Below are 18,329 nucleotides of genomic sequence, written 5' to 3' on the forward strand. Positions count from 1 at the left end.
CCAGTCGCTCCAATCTTTCAACATATGACAGTCCCGCCATTCCAGGAATTAACCTTGTGAACCTACGCTGCACTCCCTCAATAGCAAGAATGTCCTTCCTCAAATTTGGACACCAAAACTGCACACAATACTCCAGGTGGGGTCTCACCAGGGCCCTGTACAGCTGCAGAAGGACCTCTTTACTCCTATACTCAATTCCTCTTGTTATAAAGGCCAACATGCCATTAGCTTTCTTCACTGCCTGCTGTACCTGCATGCTTGCTTTCATTGACTGATGTATAAGAACACCTAGATCTCGTTGTACTTCCCCTTTTCCTAATGACTCCATTTAGATAGTAATCTGCTTTCCTGTTCTTGCCACCAAAGTGGATAACCTCACATTTATCCACATTAAACTGCATCTGCCATACATTTGCCCACTCACCCAACCTGTCCAAGTCACCCTGCATTCTCATAACATCTTCCTGACATTTCACACTGCCACCCAGCTTTGTGTCATCAGCAAATTTGCTAATGTTACATTTAATCCCTTCATCTAAATCATGAATGTATATTGTAAACAGCTGCGGTCCCAGCACCGAACCTTGCGGTACCCCACTGGTCACAGCCTGCCATTCCGAAAGGGACCCATTAATCGCTATTCTTTGTTTCCTGTCAGCCAGCCAATTTTCAAACCATGTCAGTACTCTGCCCCCAATACCATGTGCCCTAATTTTGCCCACTAACCTCCTATGTGGGACTTTATCAAAAGCTTTCTGGAAGTCCAGGTACACTACATCCACTGGCTCTCCCTTGTCCATTTTCATAGTTACATCCTCAAAAAAACTCCAGAAGATTAGTCAAGCATGATTTTCCCTTCATAAATCCATGCTGACTCGCACTGATCCCTCTACTGCTATCCAAATGTGTCATAATTTCCTCTTTTATAATTGACTCCAGCATCTTTCCCACCACTGACGTCAGGCTAACCAGTCTATAATTCCCTGTTTTCTCTCTCCCTCCTTTCTTGAAAAGTGGGACAACATTAGCCACCCTCCAGTCAGCAGGAACTGCTCCTGAATCTATAGAACATTGGAAAATGATTACCAATGCATCCACGATTTCTAGAGCCACCTCTTTAAGTACCCTGGGATGCAGACCATCAGGTCCCGGGGACTTATCAGCCTTCAGACTCAACAGTCTATCCAACACCATTTCTTGCCTAATATAAATTTCCTTCAGTTCATCCTTTACCCTAGTTCCTTTGACCACTATTACATCTGGGAGATTGTTTGTGTCTTCCCTAGTGAAGACAGATCCAAAGTACTTGTTCAACTCATCTGCCATTTCCTTGTTCCCCATAATAAATTCACCCGTTTCTATCTTCAATGGTCCAATTGTGGTCTTAACTATTTTTTTGCTATTCACATACCTAAAGAAGCTTTTACTATCCTCCTTTATATTCTTGGCTAGTTTACCTTCGTACCTCATTTTTTCTTGGCATATTGCCTTTTTTGTTATCTTCTGTTGCTCTTTAAAAGCTTCCCAGTCCTTTGGTTTCCCGCTCATCTTTGCTATGTTATACTTCTCTTTTATTTTTATACTGCCCTTTACTTCTCTCGTCAGCCACGGCCGCCCCTTACTCCCCTTAGGATCTTTCTTCCTCTTTGGAATGAACCGATCCTGCACCTTCTGCATTATTCTCAGAAATACCTGCCATTGTTGTTCCACTGTCTTCCCTGCTAGGGTATTGTTCCATTGAACTTTGGCCAGCTCTTCCCTCAAAGCTCCATAGTTCCCTTTGTTCAACTGTAATACTGACACATCTGATTTTCCCTTCTCCTTCTCAAATTGTAGGTTAAAACATATCATATTATGGTCACTACCTCCTAATGGTTCCTTTGCCTTTACCTCCTTTACTTCGTGCGCAAGTCATGCAACAAGTGGGTACAGAGAGAAGGAATTAATCATATCAGTAGTTAAATAAATCTCAGCAGAAATATTCTGTAAAGAAAGTCATCATTACATTCAGCATGGTCAGAATAGCAGATGCAAAATTTGGATGACAGAATTTTCACAGTTCATCGTGGAAATCCTTAGTATAGCTCCATATTTAGATCACTGTGGAAGGTGCTATCGTCATAGGCTGCCCCTCTGCCCGACACTCTCCTTGTGGCCTTGTAACTACTTTGGCGTCAGCTGTTAATCCTATTTTCCATCTACAGATACAACAGTCTCTGCCTCAACCACTCTCTCTAAATAATAAATTCAGTGCATCAATATTCCTGAGTGTGTAGAATTCTTTCGTAAATACAATCCCCATGTCGCCCCTCCTTCCACCACTCAGGTAAGAATTTTATGTTAAAGGCTCGCTGACGTTAATATCTCAGCAGAGGGGATGACCATTCTCCAACAATGAAGCACCTTGATTAATGTACTTCCTGTGAGAAAGAATCCGGTTCCAATGCATATCTCCTCTTAGATCTGTTTCTCTAAAGGGAGTATCCTAGTAAATGAATGTCACGTGACTGCCAACGCTGTAATATTCTCTGTATACTGAGGCATCCCAATATTGTTCATAATAGTAGTTAACAAATGCCAGTATTTGTCCTTGGTACCCTATTCTTGACACGTTGTCTCTAATAACCTGCCCCTAACACAATGTCTCTGATACCCTAATGCAAAACTAATATCCTTTCCCTGTAATCCTGTCCATGATACCTTTCCCTTGATACTCTGATCCTGATATTCTGTATCAGAGACCCCATCCTTGTCACCCTATTCGCTGCTTCCTGCCTTTGCGTCAGTCTCTTATCAATGCCAATATATTACTTCCATCATGAACTCTTGTGAATTAATCTTTTGTGAGTCACCTTGGCAAACGCCCTCTGGAAGTCTAAATGTTCATCGAAATTTCCACGAGAAAACAAATTTGTTACCAACAATTTCCCCTTCTTCCCCAGGTGGTGGGCCAGAGGATTGGGACTTTTTTGGATTCAGTAGCAACGAGCTTTAAAAGTTCACAGGAAAGGAGAAATTTGATTTTGAGAGGAAAAACATGCATGCAATTTCAAAACAAACAGGGATTAGATTTGCTATATAAATAGGAAGGAGGTGGTTCACATGAGTGTGGGATATACACGTATTTAGAAGGTGGCTGGACGTTTTGGAAATGAGGTTGGTGAATTTTAAAACAAGAATCTATATAAATAGGTTCTTGTTTAGAAGTTCATGTTATTGACAAATACAGATATGTTAAATTAATTTTTGCATCAGCTTTCACCGTGGAGGACACTGCAGATATAGGTAAATTAATAGCGCCTAGCGCTTAAAAACATGGAGGGTTTGTTGTACTGTATATGGTGTTGGTGATACCTCACCTGGAGTAATGCGTACGGATTTGGTTCCTTTACCTAAGAAAACATAGACACATTGTAGGACATCCACTGGAGGTTCACCAGGCGTGTCCTACCAAGAAAGACTAAACAGTTCGGGTCTCTGTTCCTTGGAGAATGAAGGGTGGCCTTATTCAACCATGTAAGATCCAAGGGAGATCGATGGGGCAAATGCTTAGGTGTTGCCGCTAGCAGGAGAGTCACAAAGCGCCAAAAGTTACAACGGAAGGGAACGGCCACTTAAAATTGAGTTCTGTAGAATTCTCTCTCTCTCCCTCTCTTAAACGATAGTAAATTTAAGAAGTTCTTTTCCTCTGAGGGTAGTGGAGCCCGGATCATTCGATATATTTAAATCAGAGAATATCAGTGGGTTATGAACTATCTGTGCCTGATTTTAAACCCGGTCCGATTAGGATCACATCACGCTCAGGCACAATTCAACCCCGAACGCAAATGTAATAATTCATAAACACGTTTATTAATTTTGGCTGTAAATCTCTGTATGATTGCGAGGAGGCTGGGAGTTACAACTGGATGGAGATGTCCGGGTCGCGCTTTTTGTTAAATATTGATGAAAGCATAACTGATAACCTCGAGTGGAAGTCTTTACCGGTTTATCAGAAGCAAAGAGCTCAAAACAACCCAACCTTAGACAACTGGGTCCGGTTTCACTTTACAAGGATTGTTTCCTGGCTCCCTGCCCCCGTCGGGGTGCTGCAAAAATGTAACTGCCATCATATTCCTGCAATCTCCAGGTTTCATGAGTTGGGAAGGTAGACGGTTGCGGATGGGGATCTGTCTGGATAGAGAGAGCCGTGGACGGGACGGGTTTGCCTAGACGAAGGGTCTCGGTTGCGGCTCCGGTGGGTTCTCTGCCCTCTGCACCTCCCGCGCTGCCTGTTTGTTGACGCGCTGGTGCGAGTTTTCACAGCAGTTCCTGTGGATAAAGCAGCCTCCCCGCCCCACCCGCACTCCGTCTCTCGCCGCCCGCCTGCCGAGTGTGACCGGGACTTGCTCTCTGCCCGCCGGGCTCTCGTCGATGGCTCCACGCTCGCACTCTCCCTCGCTTACTGTGGTCTGTTTTCTCCTCGTCTGCGGCGCCAGGGTCCGAGCGCACGGTCAGTCCGCGCCTTTATCGAGCACAGTGCGTTTGTGAGCAGCTAACTCGCTGCATGCTGACAAATGACATGGCACTCAGCAGTGTCTGGGGAGTGGGAGCTTGGCCGTGGGGTGGGTCAGTCAGATCGGTTATCGCTGCACAGGTACTGAGAGCCCGTAAGTCGCCGTGGATCCTTTGCCTCCTCTCCCCGCCGGCTCGCCGGCCGCTCTTTTGACTCGGTGTCTTTCACTCGCTGGAAACAGGTTCTCGACCCAGAACCCCAATGGTTCAGACTGCTTCTGTTCCGTCACCTCTCCGGGAGTGAACGGTTTATGGGGTCCGGAAACCGGTCGTCACACTCATGGGCAGTGTTGGCGGTACAACCGTCGCAGGAAAGAAATTCAACGTGCTTTCACAGCCAACCCCCCCCCCCCACCCCACCCCCGAGTAACGGCCGTTTCTCCTATTTCCCAACATCGTTATATTCATCCCAATATCCATTCCTTGGATAAAATCCAACCGGGAAACAAACACAAAGCTACAGATACAGTGCTGACCCTGCTGTCTCTGCTTCTCTCCCTACAAACAGTCCCGGAGTATTTCACCAGCCCCTGAACATCCTCTTCGATTCCTGCTGATGTTGACAATTCAAATCCTAGGACGCATATCGCCCAGACCTCGGAAACCCCACCGCCTTTCCTGCTTTTAAGACTGTACCGTCATTCCCGAGCCCTGGCCTGTGAAGGGATCCCCTTAAATCCAAGCCTAGTTCTCGCCCATCAGCAATTCCCCAGTCTGCTCTTTCATTTGAGTACCCCCCACCCCTCCCCCGCCCGGATTTTAACATCCTTCTACCCTAGAACTAAGGAGTTTCCTGACGTCAGCCGTGAGCTGTCCTTTCTGATCTCACCGTTCCCCTATCTCTTCCCTGTCATCTCATCCACACAGCACAACGTTCAGCTAGTCCTAGTCCTTTGTCAGGGGCTTCCAGACCTGGGGGACTGCCCTGAACCCATAACTTAATCTTTTATTCCCAGAATGTGTAGACAGGTCTTTCAGATCATGTTTGTGTTTTAAGGCAAACTTTTGTCACAAATCAGAACAAGGTAGGGATAAATTTCAAATCTTTCTGGTCAGAATAGACTTAAATTATACTAAGTTCCGGGTATTCCTTAATTAGGAAAAAAAGCAAATTTAATAAAGAACTTGGAGATCTCTAACCTGTTGGTGACTCGTATCACCACCGAGTTTGATTTAGTCCATTCCGTGTGCATGGCATTCTACTGTGCTGTTAACTCCTTGTCACGGTGTTATTTTGGACCTTTTGTAAATTACAAAATTACAGGCGAGGGATAAGCTTTGCCAGTGAACTAAAAGGATTTTCGGCATCTTTCATGGCCAAAGGGTCACTGATGTGTACTATTTTTCTGTGATCTGAGCACTTGTGTTCTGGTGTTGTGGGGCTTAATTTAATCTGAAAAGTGCGGCGGGAAGTCGCTTTATGTGGGCCTGAGAGGCCACACAAGGCCGTGCTGTAGCCCCTTGTCCAACAGCGCAGCAGAGCACTGCCGTGCTCTCCGGGCTGCGGGGACTGCAGTAAACGTCCTGAACTAATACACTGTAGGACCGAACCTCTGAATCACAAAATTAGATAATGGCTGAAAATATCTTTTTTTAATGAATAAAAATTGTAAAAGCAAACACGATTATTTGATGATTACATTTTGATTGGCCCACTGGTTGCTGAGTCAGACACGCAAACCGTGAAAAGGTGCTAAAATCAGAGAGGAACATAATGAGGATGAGCAGGAGGACCGGGACACTGCATGGGGACGAATCCACCCTGTAGACAGTTGGGCCAATGATTTGTTCTTGGCTGCAATGTCAGTTTTCCAAAACGAAATATCTTCGCAGCAGGAAGACAGAGACGTGAGAGTAGAAACGCAGCATGGAAACAACCTTTTCCCCAACTTGTTCATGCTGACTGATATGCCCAACTATGCTAGTCCCATTTGCCCACATTTATCCCAGATCCCTCCAAACCTTTCCTATCTATGTAGCTGTCTAAGAGCTTTTTAAATATTGTTAATGTACATATTTTAACTACTACCTCTGGGAGCTCGTTCCATGTACGCACTACCCACTGCTTGACAAAGTTGCCCATCAAGAACCTTTTAGAGTTAATTTTCATGGCATTTTTTACCATAGGCATGTATGCCCACAACAATAAACTTGAACTAAGTCTTGTCTTCCCCTCGTGCCCTCTAGTTTCTGGCTCCCTTTCCTTGGAAATTTTCACGCAGAATGACCGTGAGGAAAAGTGATGCCTGACTGAGGATCAGAAAGGAACACGAGTCACTTCATAGGACTTCAGCTCCTGACTGAGATTAGGAATAGGAGTCACTTGACCTTAACCCATCACTGCTTTTATTTTGAACATCTTATGTTCTTCTAAAGCAATGGAACAAGCCAATGGCAAAGCTTCTTGTGAATGAAGAGAGAGAACTGGGATTTATAGAGAGAGCTTGGAAAAGGTCAGAAGGGTCAGTGTTGGGTAAAGGGTTGGAGCTCAGAAGACGGGGTTGGAACTACACAGAGAGTTGGAGATGGGCAGAGGGGCTGGAGCTGGACTAAGATGTTGGAGCTAGGAAGAAGGCTGGTGCTGAACAGAGGGGTTGCAGTTAGAAAGAGGTTTGAATTTGAACAGAAGGGTTGGGGTTGGAACTTGGGAACTAATCTCAGTAAAGTCATGGATGTGTAAAGGGACATAACTTCGCATTTCTTGTGTCACAGGGAGAATGTTTGTGCTCCATGCAAGGGATGAGAACATGCAGTGGGACGTGTCTACAGCCGAGGGCTTGTGCATGGAACAGGGAGCACATCTGGCCACGGCCGAAGAGCTGCAGAGAGCTGTGGAGGAGTGTGCGTTCATGGAATGTACCACTGGCTGGATCGCAGGCAACCAGATCGGGTAAGATCTCCAACTTTCAGATCAGTTACCTTGACCCCAAATAACACTTGTTTCAAAGGTTTAGTCGGAAGTGGGTGGGGAGTGACCAGGAGTGGAGAAAGAGCTAGGTCACATCCAGTCAATGGGACAAGGATTGTGGGGAATCCAAGGGCTTGGACGTGTGGTCTCTGAAGAGCTTCAGTCCATCCATCACCGATTTGTTCATGTAAAGTCAAGAGTCACATGATTTTGGCTTCCTCCTGAGATCCCAGCATCATAACAAACAGACTTCAGCCAATTCCAGTTACCAAGTAATGTCAGCAAGCAGCTCAGAACACTGGATACAGCAAAAGCTATGTGAACATATGACATCACAGGTGCACCAGAACTAGCTGCACCTCTGTCCAAATTGTTCCTGTATGCTTATTTATCTAACAACATGGAAAGTTGCAAAGAAATATTCTGTTCACATTAAAAAATCTGAACAACCCAATCAGTCTATTTTATCATCAGCAGTGATGGAAAGTGTAATGGACAGTGATATCAAGCAGCATTTGCTCACTAGTATCCAGACCTCATCACAACCTTGTTCCAAATGGTAACCAAAGATCTGAGTTTCAGAGTTGAGTGGAGAGTGACAGCCTTTTAAGCAACATTTAAACAAGTGTGGCATCAAGGAGCCCTGGTAAAATTAATGATCATCAAAGGTCATGACAGTTGCAGGAGTTTACTGTACAAGTTCCCCAGAGCACACTCCTCAGCCCATCCATTTTCAGCCACTTCGTCAATCAGACAGTCAAAAATGGGATGCCCACTGATGATTACACAGTCTTCAATTCCATTCACAACTCCTCAGCAAATAAAGCAGCGGTGATGTGCGATGGGCGTACATTAATGCATAGCAGTGCATGAGGTGGTTGCATTAATGCACCACCAGTAATGAGGCCTGATAATTTCCCAGTGTGTGAACTATGCATAAGAACGAATATGTGCTGTAACCATGTGCTGGCTGAGGTGTGAGGAAGCAGAGTTAATTGAAGAGACACTGTATCATTGTTCACATTACAAAGCTGACCAGTTGTGGATTAGTAAGTGCTGAAAGGGAGAAAGGAGCTGCTTGAAATTCAGTCTCAGCCCAATGTGTTTCAATGAGTCAACACTCAACAGTTCATCAGAGAAGTGTCAATTTGCTCATTAGTATTTAGATGCCATCTGAAGATATTCTGAAGCATAAAACAACACTGACATTTTATTGATCTTGTGACTGTTAAAGTGACTCACTGACATGTTAGTTCCATCTCATATATTCCTGTAACATGTCAATCATTATGTCTTCAGTCCAGACGTGTTATTTAAGTAATGGAACATTTAATTGCTAGAGTATTGGATGTAAACAATTTTGTTCTCCCAGTAGTAGTATCAGTATAAAATGGAATCAAATTCAAAACAGAGCATAATTGTAGTTTGCATTATTTATCACAGGTTGTGTGCTTGCCTTGCCAAAATTATTATTTTATTTTTGTTAACTTGTGCTTAATTGACTATCTTTAGTGAAAAATAAAACGGTGACTTTTTATTCTGCTATGGCTGGAAAGATCTTCTCAAGGCTCTAAAGCTGATTGGACATTTTCTATACCTGTCAAGCATTGAAAGACTCCAGGAAAGCAGATGTAGAAGATGACTGAAGGAATATCTAACTTCTCAGCCCCAATATTTTGAAAGCATTTCAGTTATTACCTGGCTACCTGACAATATGTTTTTGTCAGGCTATAAGTGATTCTGGGCTGTGTGTGAGTGCATCCAGTCTGACCCATCTCTGGTCAGCCAGTCTCATTCTACGATGGATGAAGTGCCTTTGTTCTCAGGGGCCAAGCTGATTCTCATCTCAGTCACATTTTACGTCTCTTCAACTTGCCTTTGCTTCTTTTAGAAATAACTTCAGTTCTCTTGTGACGTACGTTTCTGCCAAAAGAAACATTGTTGCTTGTTCGTTCCATGGAAACAATCCCAGATTTTGAACTGGATTGTGTAGTGAAAGTTCGAGAGTGGCAGTGAATAAATCTGATGGCCCTTCACTCCTGCCAGTTGTGTCAGGTCCAGTCAGACTGAATAGCTGAATAGTTTCTTGGGAAGAAAATCAACAAGGAATGAAAAATACAAACAGCTGAACTAGAGCATCACCAGGGGCTTGGAGATGCTGGGATGGTAACTGCTCACCATGAGGTTAGCAAAGAACATGGACAGTCAAGATGAGGGTCTATCCATTGGTGGTGGGACTGGCAGCCAAGTGGTTGTGGTTATGCAGGAGCAGGAATAAGCTGGAAAAATTATTCTTATATCTGACAAGTCCTGAGAAATCTGAAGACAACAAAACAATTTTGGAACAGTGAACTTCAAGGACTTTCCGTATTCATCTCTGGAAAGTCATGCCCCTTAACCCAGAAAGAAAGTCCCTCGACTCATCTCGTACATGCAGACTGATGGATATCTGGGATTCTCTGCTGTAGTGCATGATGGAGAATGGAAAGGTTCTGATGAAGGGTCTCCACCTGAAATGTCAACTGTTTACTGTTTTCCATAGATGCCACTTGGCCTGCTGAGTTCCTCCAGCATTTTGTGTGTAGTACTATTCCTACCTTGCTTCCCTGTATCTCTCCCACATGTCCCTCACCTTCTCTTTGACTCTGTTGCCACCTACCTACACCAATAACATTTTACAGCAGCCACTAGGATGGCTTTGGGATGTGGGAAGGTGAGGAATTAGTTGAAGTTTATTTTTATTTATTTTTTATTTACAGATACAACACAGTAACAGGCCCTTCTGGTCTAACGAGCCCACACTGCCTAATTACACCCATGTGACCAATTAACCTACAAACCCTTACATCTTCGGAATGCGGGAAGAAACCAGAGCAAGTGGAGGAAATCCGCATGGCTATGGGGAGAACATACAAACTCCTTATAGACAGAGACTGGAATTGAACCTGGATCACTGGTACTGCAATAGCATTACGCTAACTGCTACTGTACCAAGTCACTTCTTAGTTGCATGGGGCCTGTCAAAGACAACTTTAAAATAAACTATATATATATATATGTATATTTTAATGCAAGTCAGTGCTCATTTTCCATTTCAAAATGGACCAGATCACTGATGAAATGTCATTCTGTTTCACTCAGGACAATTATGTGCAGTAACATGGGCTTTGTTCAACAAGAAACCCAAAGTATCCGTGTGAAAACTGAACCAGCTTCTTCAGGCGGTCAATATGATGCCTTCTGCATTAAAGACAAAGGTTAGTGCTACATTTAATTGGGAACAGCTTCTATATTTCCAGGGGATATTTTGAATCATTGTGTTAATAGAAATGATGTGCATGTCAGTTACTTTGATGAGGGTGTTTAAATTGAAATGGACAGGGGGAACACAGAGCACTACAAATGAATCCAGGCAGTTCTGAGCTACCAGCACTTGTGCTGTACTAGGATTGAGGTAGAACTTCTGTGCTCTCAGACCTCAAGGCTGACAAGCCTAGGGCTGGTTAGAAATAAGACAAAATCTGAGAGCAAGTGTCTACTTGAGCTGCCATGTGAGGCTTTAGTGGAAAATATTAGGGTTTAGAAATTAATTCCATTAACTAAAATGTTTTCTGTAAATGAACTAGATCTCACTTTTACTTCAAATGTGCCTTACTGATACTTTTCAGTTAAACCAACAGGGATTCAGTTTAGTGCTGTGGAAGGTTGTATGGAGTCCCTGCTGATATGGGACTGGGTCTTAGGAGAAACAATTAACCTCCATAACAAACAGCACAGAGTCAGTGGACTTCAGGGTTAAAAAGGAAGGGCAGGTGATACAAACTTGCTGAGTTCAATTAAGATGCTTTAATGCTAAAAGGTTTGATATGGTAGGTAGAGAAGAAAGAACGGAGACTATTGTTCAATGGTGGGAGGCTACAGAATGCCAAAATATATTCAAGGCCTCTGTGGATAAGATTTCAGAATACAGATGAGACAAAGTTCATTACAGACAGCAGGACAGTTGAGGCATTTCATCTCAGGAAGGAATGTTGGTAGGGGTTGGGTTTTGCAGCAGAGTGGTGGGTATATGATAAGTTTAGAGCCAGGCTGTTTGTCTGTGAAATCAGAAGCAATGATCACACATGGTGGAGAACTCCGTCACTCCAAAGGCCATTAAAGCTGGGAATTTGTTGGCGATTTCATTCTGAAAATTATAGGTTTTGTTGGATCAGAGCTGGAGAATTTATGAAAATGGTTGTTTGCATGGACCTGGATGCAGCGATGTCCAGATCTAATAAAAAAAAGTGGCATCTGTCATTCTCGAGAGACCATGGATCTGCGCCTGGAGTTTCCAGGGTGCAGGCCTGGGCAGGGTTGTATGGGAGACAGGCAGTTGCCCAAGCTGCAGGCCTTCCCCTCTCCACGCCACCGATGTTGTCCAAGGGAAGGGCACTAGGACCCAAGCAGCTTGGCACCGGTGACGTCGCAGAGCAATATGTTGTTAAGTGCCTTTCTCAAGGACACAAACATGCTGCCTCAGCTGAGGCTCAAACCAGTGACCTTCAGGTTACTAGTCTGATGCCTTGCCCACTAGGCCACGCGCCAACACAACGCGCCAGATCTAATAAATACAGAGCATACCTGGGACACATATCCAAGTGAAAATGGTGTGCACCTAGGAGGTGAACTAATAGGGGGAATGCCCTCATACACCTTTTGCTCTTGTCCCTCCTGGTGTTCAAGATCACAACTTTGGAAAGTGCTGCTGATGTTTGGGAGGTGATTGACTGAAGTTGGTACACATTGCCAACATGATGTACTGGCGGAGAAAATAAACACTCAGACCAGTGAATGGGTGCCGAACAAATGGTTAACTTTGTGCTGTATTGTGCTGAACTTCTCAATTTGCTTGTTTGAAATTGTTCTCACAATGATGTCCCAAGGTCTCCTGTTGCCAGTGAATTGGAAAATGTCTCAGATCACTGGTGTATTGCTTTATTAAAGTGAGGGAATAGTATACACAAAATTCACACCCAATACTTCATCAGAGATAAAATTTCAATACAGAAAAGAAATAAAAAGAAAATAACTTATTGGTAGAAATTTTGGCAGAGAAATTTGTTTGCCTATTTGCAGTGTGTTAGACTAGTACTGGGGGTCACTCTGCTGCTGCAGTCACACAAAGACTGATAATTATCAGTGAGGCGCACATCTACACTTCAGGTTTAACTGTCTAACACTGATTTACGTTTTGCAAGTTGTGTCAATTTTACTGTGCAACAAAGCAAGTGCAATCATTCCAGACTGTTCAAGAAGGGCCATTCTGCTGTTCAAGCAGCATTCTTCCAGACACTGAGAGTGATGCCAACAAGTTACAAATGGTGAAACAATGGGAGGAGGTAGGTGAGTATTCCTGCACGGGCTGTTAAAGATCAATACCTGCAGGATTCCTTGTGTGAGGGCATCACAAAAACCTTACAGGCCCATCACTAGGTAACTGGGAAGCTGAGTAGCAGGGAGCCATTAGGACATCTCAGGGAAATCTGTAATGTAGAATTCCCATTCCCATTATGTGAAGTGAAAGAAAAGTACAGGAATTTGGCTTTCATTGTTTGAGGTTTGGGTGACCTCCCGTAATTCAGCAGTAGTGAGCATCAAACTGAGATCTGGCAGTGATCAGGTGCAGCCTGGAGTGATCCTGAGGCTGGGAATCTGATAACTGTCACCATGGGCAGAAATGTAAAGCCAACATGTGTGAAGCTGTATTTGAGGTAGTGACAACCTGTAAATCTCACTTAACAAAACTATTGACTGTTGGCTCTTTAAGCATCGGTTTCTGGGAACCAGGGTTTGTAAAAGCTGACTGTTTTGTCACTAAGTAAAAACTTCAATTTTCAGATCAGTGAAGCTGAACATTTCACTGCAAATGAAGTTTGCTATTCCACTGAGAATGATGTCATTTGAGGAAGGGACTTACTGCCAGAAATAAAATGTGAGACAAAACAACATATTTGCTGAACATTGAGAGGATAAATTCCTCGCAAACACTCAAAGAGAGAAGATTAGTTTATAGAGTATATTTCTAATTTCCATACTCCAGAAAGGAGCACGCTCAGCTCTATGAGTTCCTACCTACGATAGGTAATCTTTGTACAGATGACTTCATTTGAGGTAAATTCATTTATAATGTTGGTTTATGATTTTCACAGTGGTATCTCGCATGTCTGAATTTCACTACCACTGATTAAACTATAGGTTACAGAGTAGTCACTTATAGTGAGGCATGGCAGATAACATTCCTTGAGAAAATTTGGCCGAAACCTGACATTGGGATAAAAATGACCTATGAATATTTCATTAATTTTGTAAAATCATCTCCTTACGTTATCTGCAGGTAAACCTTGTGGAGACCCTCCCTCCTTTCCCAACATTGTACTTCAGGACTACACTGAAACTGAAATGGGCGATGAGCTGCTGTACATCTGTGCACAGGGCTATATCATGGCCAGTGGAGAGAAAGCCTTCAGCTTGTTGTGTAATAGCTGTGGAGAGTGGTATGGGTTTGTGCAAGCTTGTGTAAAAGGTGAGAGATGTACTGATCCTCAAACACTAACATCCAAGATGACCAATGATATATGGTTTAGAACATCCATGGGTTGCCTCCCCACTTGGCTGTAGTATCACAATACATCAGTGTGCTATGATATTTCACTATCTGCCACAGTGTATGAAAGTGTACCATGGTATATTATAATGGATCAGAGTGTGTCAGGGTATAACATAATTTGTCAGTGAGTCAGTGTGCCATGGTATATTATGATGGATCACAGTATATCAAGGGGTAACATCATGTGCCATTGATTATCAGTGTGACACAATGTATCATGGTCCATCACCATTTGTCTCCATATATCAGAGAGCCGTACTACCAAATATCACAATGTACCAAGGTGGATCACACTGAATTCAATTGAATCGACTTTATGTCTTACATCCTTCACATACATGAGGAGTAAAAATCTTTACATTACATCTCCATCTAAATGTGCAATGTGCAATCATAGGAATTAATAATTTGTAGTAAATAGAACAGTCAATGTAATATAGAGTACACTCAAATCAGCACGAGTTCATCAGTCTGATGGCCTGGTGGAAGAAGCTGTCTGGAGCCTGTTGGTCCTGGCTTTTATGCTGCGGTACCATTTCCCAGATGGTAGCAGCTGGAATAGGTTGTGCTTGGGGTGACCTATGATCCTACTGGCCCTTTTTACACATCTGTCCTTGTAAACGTCCTGAATCATGGCAAGTTCACAGCTACAGATGCGCTGGCCTGTCAGCACCACTCTCTGCAGAGAGCTGCGATTAAGGGAGGTACAGTTCCAACACCAGGCAGTGATGCAACCAGTCAAGATGCTCTAAATTGTGCCCCTGTAGAAAGTTCTTAGGATTTGGGGGCCCATACCAAACTTCCTCAACCGTCCGAGGTGAACGAGGCACTGTTGTGCCTTTTTCACCACAGCTGGTGTGTACAGACCACGTGAGGTCCTCGGTGATGTGGAAGCCGAGGAACCTGAAGCTGTTTACCCTCTCAACCCCAGATCCACTGATGTCAATAGGGGTTAGCCCGTCTCCATTACTCCTGTAATCCACAAACAGCTACTTTGTTTTTGCAACATTGAGGGAGAGGTCATTTTCTTGACACCACTGTTTCAGAAAGATGACTTCTTCCCTGTAGGCCACCTTGTTATTGTTTGAGATAAGGCCAATTAATGTAGTGTCGTCGGCAAATTTAATTAGCAGATTGGAGCTGTGGGTGGTGATACAATCATGGGTATACAGGGAGTAAAGGAGGGGACTCAGTACACAGCCCTGAGGGGCTCCTGTATTGAGAGTCAGTGTTGGAGGTGAGGGAGCCCACTCTTACAACCTGCTGGCGATCTGACAGGAAGTCCAGGATCCAGCTGCACAAGGCAGGGTCAAGACAGAGGTCTCTGAGCTTCTTGTTGTGCCTGGATGGAACTATGGTGTTGAATGCTGAACTGTAGTCCAAGAACAGCATTCTCACATAAACATCCTTCTTCTCCAGATGTGTAAGGGCCCAATGTAGAGCAGTGGCTATTGTGTCATCTGTCAGTTGGTTGTGTAGGGGGTCCATTTTGGGTGGCAGCAAGCTGCAGATGTAATCCTTGACCAGCCTCTCAAAGCATTTGCAATTTTTGAGGTGAGTATGACAGGATGCCAGTTGTTCAGGCATATTACCTTGGTCTTTTTTGGTACAGGGACAATGGTGGATAATTTGAAGCAGGAGGGCACCCTACACTGGAAGAGGGAGAGATTAAAAATATCAGTAAACACACCTGCCAGTTGTGCTGTGCACATCCTGAGCACTCACCCTGGGATGCCATCTGGACCCACAGCCTTGCAGCTGTCCACTCGTTGAAAACATCTGCGTAGCCCAGCCTCAGAGATGTTGTAAGGTCATTGATTTGAACCTTTAATCCTGCTTCTCTTTTGCCTGATCTCTTGATTCTTTTCACCATTCTTTGTTCTATTTCACTTGGCGTTACAGCTTCAGTTACAGTGATCCATGGTCTCCCTCACTCCCAGCATCAGATGGATCTTCAGGGATGAACTAGAGTGGGGGCATCAAGCCAGGAGCAGCGAGACAGTGATGCCACTTTGCTAATGTTAATTACCTTTAGTCCCTAACCCCGCGGACAGGGAAGACCAACGTCAATCCTGTATCATCACTACCCCTTTGCCCTCACCAGTTCTAGCAAGCCTGTAATGCAAGGCCAGAATGTTGAGGGACTGTATCTAGTACAGGATAGGCTGGGTGATGTAGGCTCAGGGATATTTGGGATAAAAGTGGAGAAAGTGATAGAGTGGGAGCTTTGGGATGGAGAGGTTCTGGTCTTTACCTAAGGGCATTAAGCCTGGCATCATCTAAGGAAGAAAGACCCAAACCAACATTGCAAATTAACACCTTCCTCCATAATCTAAGCCCCAAACAAACTTCAGTGGCATTTGGGCTGAGAATTAGCTACAGTTGTGAAAGACAATTCTAAAAAACTAAGACCTGTAAATCAGTAATCTTCCACATTGTATTAAAGTACCATTGAATGTTCAATTCAAGCTCATCCAGTGAAGCTGTTTGTTTTACAGATGAAGCTGAAGGCCACATTGACTATGAAGACAAATTCTCCAATGCAGACTCACCGCCATTTTCAGACCTTACTGGAAAACACGACCGAGCCCTCCCTGCTGAAGATGATGTGGAAGGTCCTGAGGACGGATTAGATGAGGCAGCTGACAGGTCATTAAGAGAAAGCAGCAGAGAAATCATGCAACCAACTGAGTCACCAGTCTCTTTCCTCAGCCAGAAGCAACTACCTTGGTTCCCCTCAGAATTCCCAAATGTTAAGCAGCCCACTACCAGGAAAGCAGATGTGGAGTCAAGAATTTTAATCCCTGCAAATGACAATCAAATTGCAGCAAAGGCTGAAAATGATCAGGGAGACCGAACGGGAGAAGATGAAGACTTGTCCATTGGACCATCCATTGTGCAGAATGAGACTAAAATTAGCAAGGAAACAGTGGCTGGGACGAACAGGTCACTTCATCAGGTGGATGGTTACCCCATTATATCAGAAACAGAAGAAAGTAAGGTTATTGGATCCATGGAAACACAGGAGGAAGCTCTTGCCACTACAGACCATTCCAACCATATGGAAATCAGGACAGGTGCTTCAAGCAACACCTTCGCCAATCATCACACTCGGCTCATGACTGCACCAACAGGGCACTTGGACCTAGATGTTCAGACACCAGTACCTGAAATAATCAGTGTCAGTAGAGACAGTGAGATCCCCACAACTACATTGTGGGGTCAAGTCACTGAAGAATTGTGGAAATTCTCTGATCCTACTACTGACTCCCCTCTGCTTCTCACAAACGCCAGAGAAACAGTAAGTGAGGATTTGCACCCTGTAGACAGAGCTGCAGTATCTACACCAGTAGCTGGGGTTTCAACACTTTACAGTCCAGCCACACCTGAAGCAAGTGCTCAGACTCTGACAGATTTTTCAGCCTTTGACACGATTGATCACTTCACCAGAAGTGGGAATTTCAGTGATAGGGCTGAGGCCAAGTTGCTGCCGACAGTCGAGAGCTGCAGGGGGGAGAACTGCCCCAGCTCCCACCAGGGCCCCATGATCGCCACGATTGTTGCGGTGATCGGTCTGCTCACCCTGGCTGTTATCTTGGCAACATGGTGCTACAGGCACAGGCACCAGAAAACATCTGTGTATGAGCTGAATGGGAAGGGACAGGTCAGGCATAGGCAACACATTGAAATGCAGCAGAGAGTGTAAGTGGAAGTGTGTTTTTGAAGGGAGATCCACACTCACAGGGACATTCACAGCCGGCATCTCACTGCAACACTGCACACATCGAATATTCAAAGCACTATTAGAAATAAGTTAATATTACACAGAAGTATGCTTTCAATATGTGGAAAATTTAAAAAGAAAAGTGAGCGGGTCACTCAAACTTGCACCACAGGTGGAGAGGAGATGTCTGCGTCTCTCCGTAGGGGCGGCCTCACTGATTTGGTAAAGGGATTGGTAGAAACAAGCTCAGACATTCCATGTACAGTAGGAGTCTGGCAAAAGGGAGGGTTGGGGGGGGGGGGGGGGGGGGGAGGGTGTGACTTAAAGTGGCTACTGCCTGCAACAAGCCAAGAAATTTAATTGGCTTGCAGGGTTTAGTTAACACCACAGTAACTATCAATCTTTCCTTCAAAAACCAAAGGCAACAAGATCATTCATTGTGTCTGACACACAGGATCATATTAAGTGAAGGTTTCCTTACCGAATGCCGGAGA

At 44.2% G+C, this 18,329-nt stretch overlaps 1 protein-coding gene across 2 annotated transcripts; it reads left to right on the forward strand.

Annotated features, from left to right (window-relative positions):
* Positions 1-3,138: 3,138 nt before the first annotated feature.
* On the forward strand, positions 3,139-18,106 carry susd5 (sushi domain containing 5). 2 transcript variants are annotated; one of them, XM_073049706.1, is made up of 5 exons: positions 3,139-3,156; positions 7,267-7,444; positions 10,604-10,719; positions 13,839-14,027; positions 16,610-18,106. In XM_073049706.1, exons 2-5 carry the CDS (start codon positions 7,272-7,274, stop codon positions 17,815-17,817), a joined length of 1,686 nt encoding a protein of 561 aa, XP_072905807.1. In that variant the 5' UTR covers positions 3,139-3,156; positions 7,267-7,271; the 3' UTR covers positions 17,818-18,106. The 2 variants fall into 2 exon arrangements, with proteins under 2 accessions (XP_072905807.1, XP_072905798.1); XM_073049697.1 differs by lacking the exon at positions 3,139-3,156 and adding an exon at positions 4,204-4,492.
* The last annotated feature ends 223 nt before the right edge of the window (positions 18,107-18,329 follow it).

This window comes from Hemitrygon akajei, chromosome 1 (assembly GCF_048418815.1).
Source record: "Hemitrygon akajei chromosome 1, sHemAka1.3, whole genome shotgun sequence".
In the NCBI taxonomy this organism is placed as follows: Eukaryota; Metazoa; Chordata; class Chondrichthyes; order Myliobatiformes; family Dasyatidae; genus Hemitrygon; species Hemitrygon akajei.

Coding starts and splice junctions, on each gene's coding strand:
- susd5 (XM_073049697.1), top strand. CDS start 4,414: ATGGCTCCACGCTCGCACTCTCCCTCGCTTACTGTGGTCTGTTTTCTC. Junction 7,445..10,603: donor ATCGCAGGCAACCAGATCGG/GTAAGATCTCCA, acceptor TGTTTCACTCAG/GACAATTATGTGCAGTAACA. Junction 14,028..16,609: donor TGTGCAAGCTTGTGTAAAAG/GTGAGAGATGTA, acceptor TTTGTTTTACAG/ATGAAGCTGAAGGCCACATT.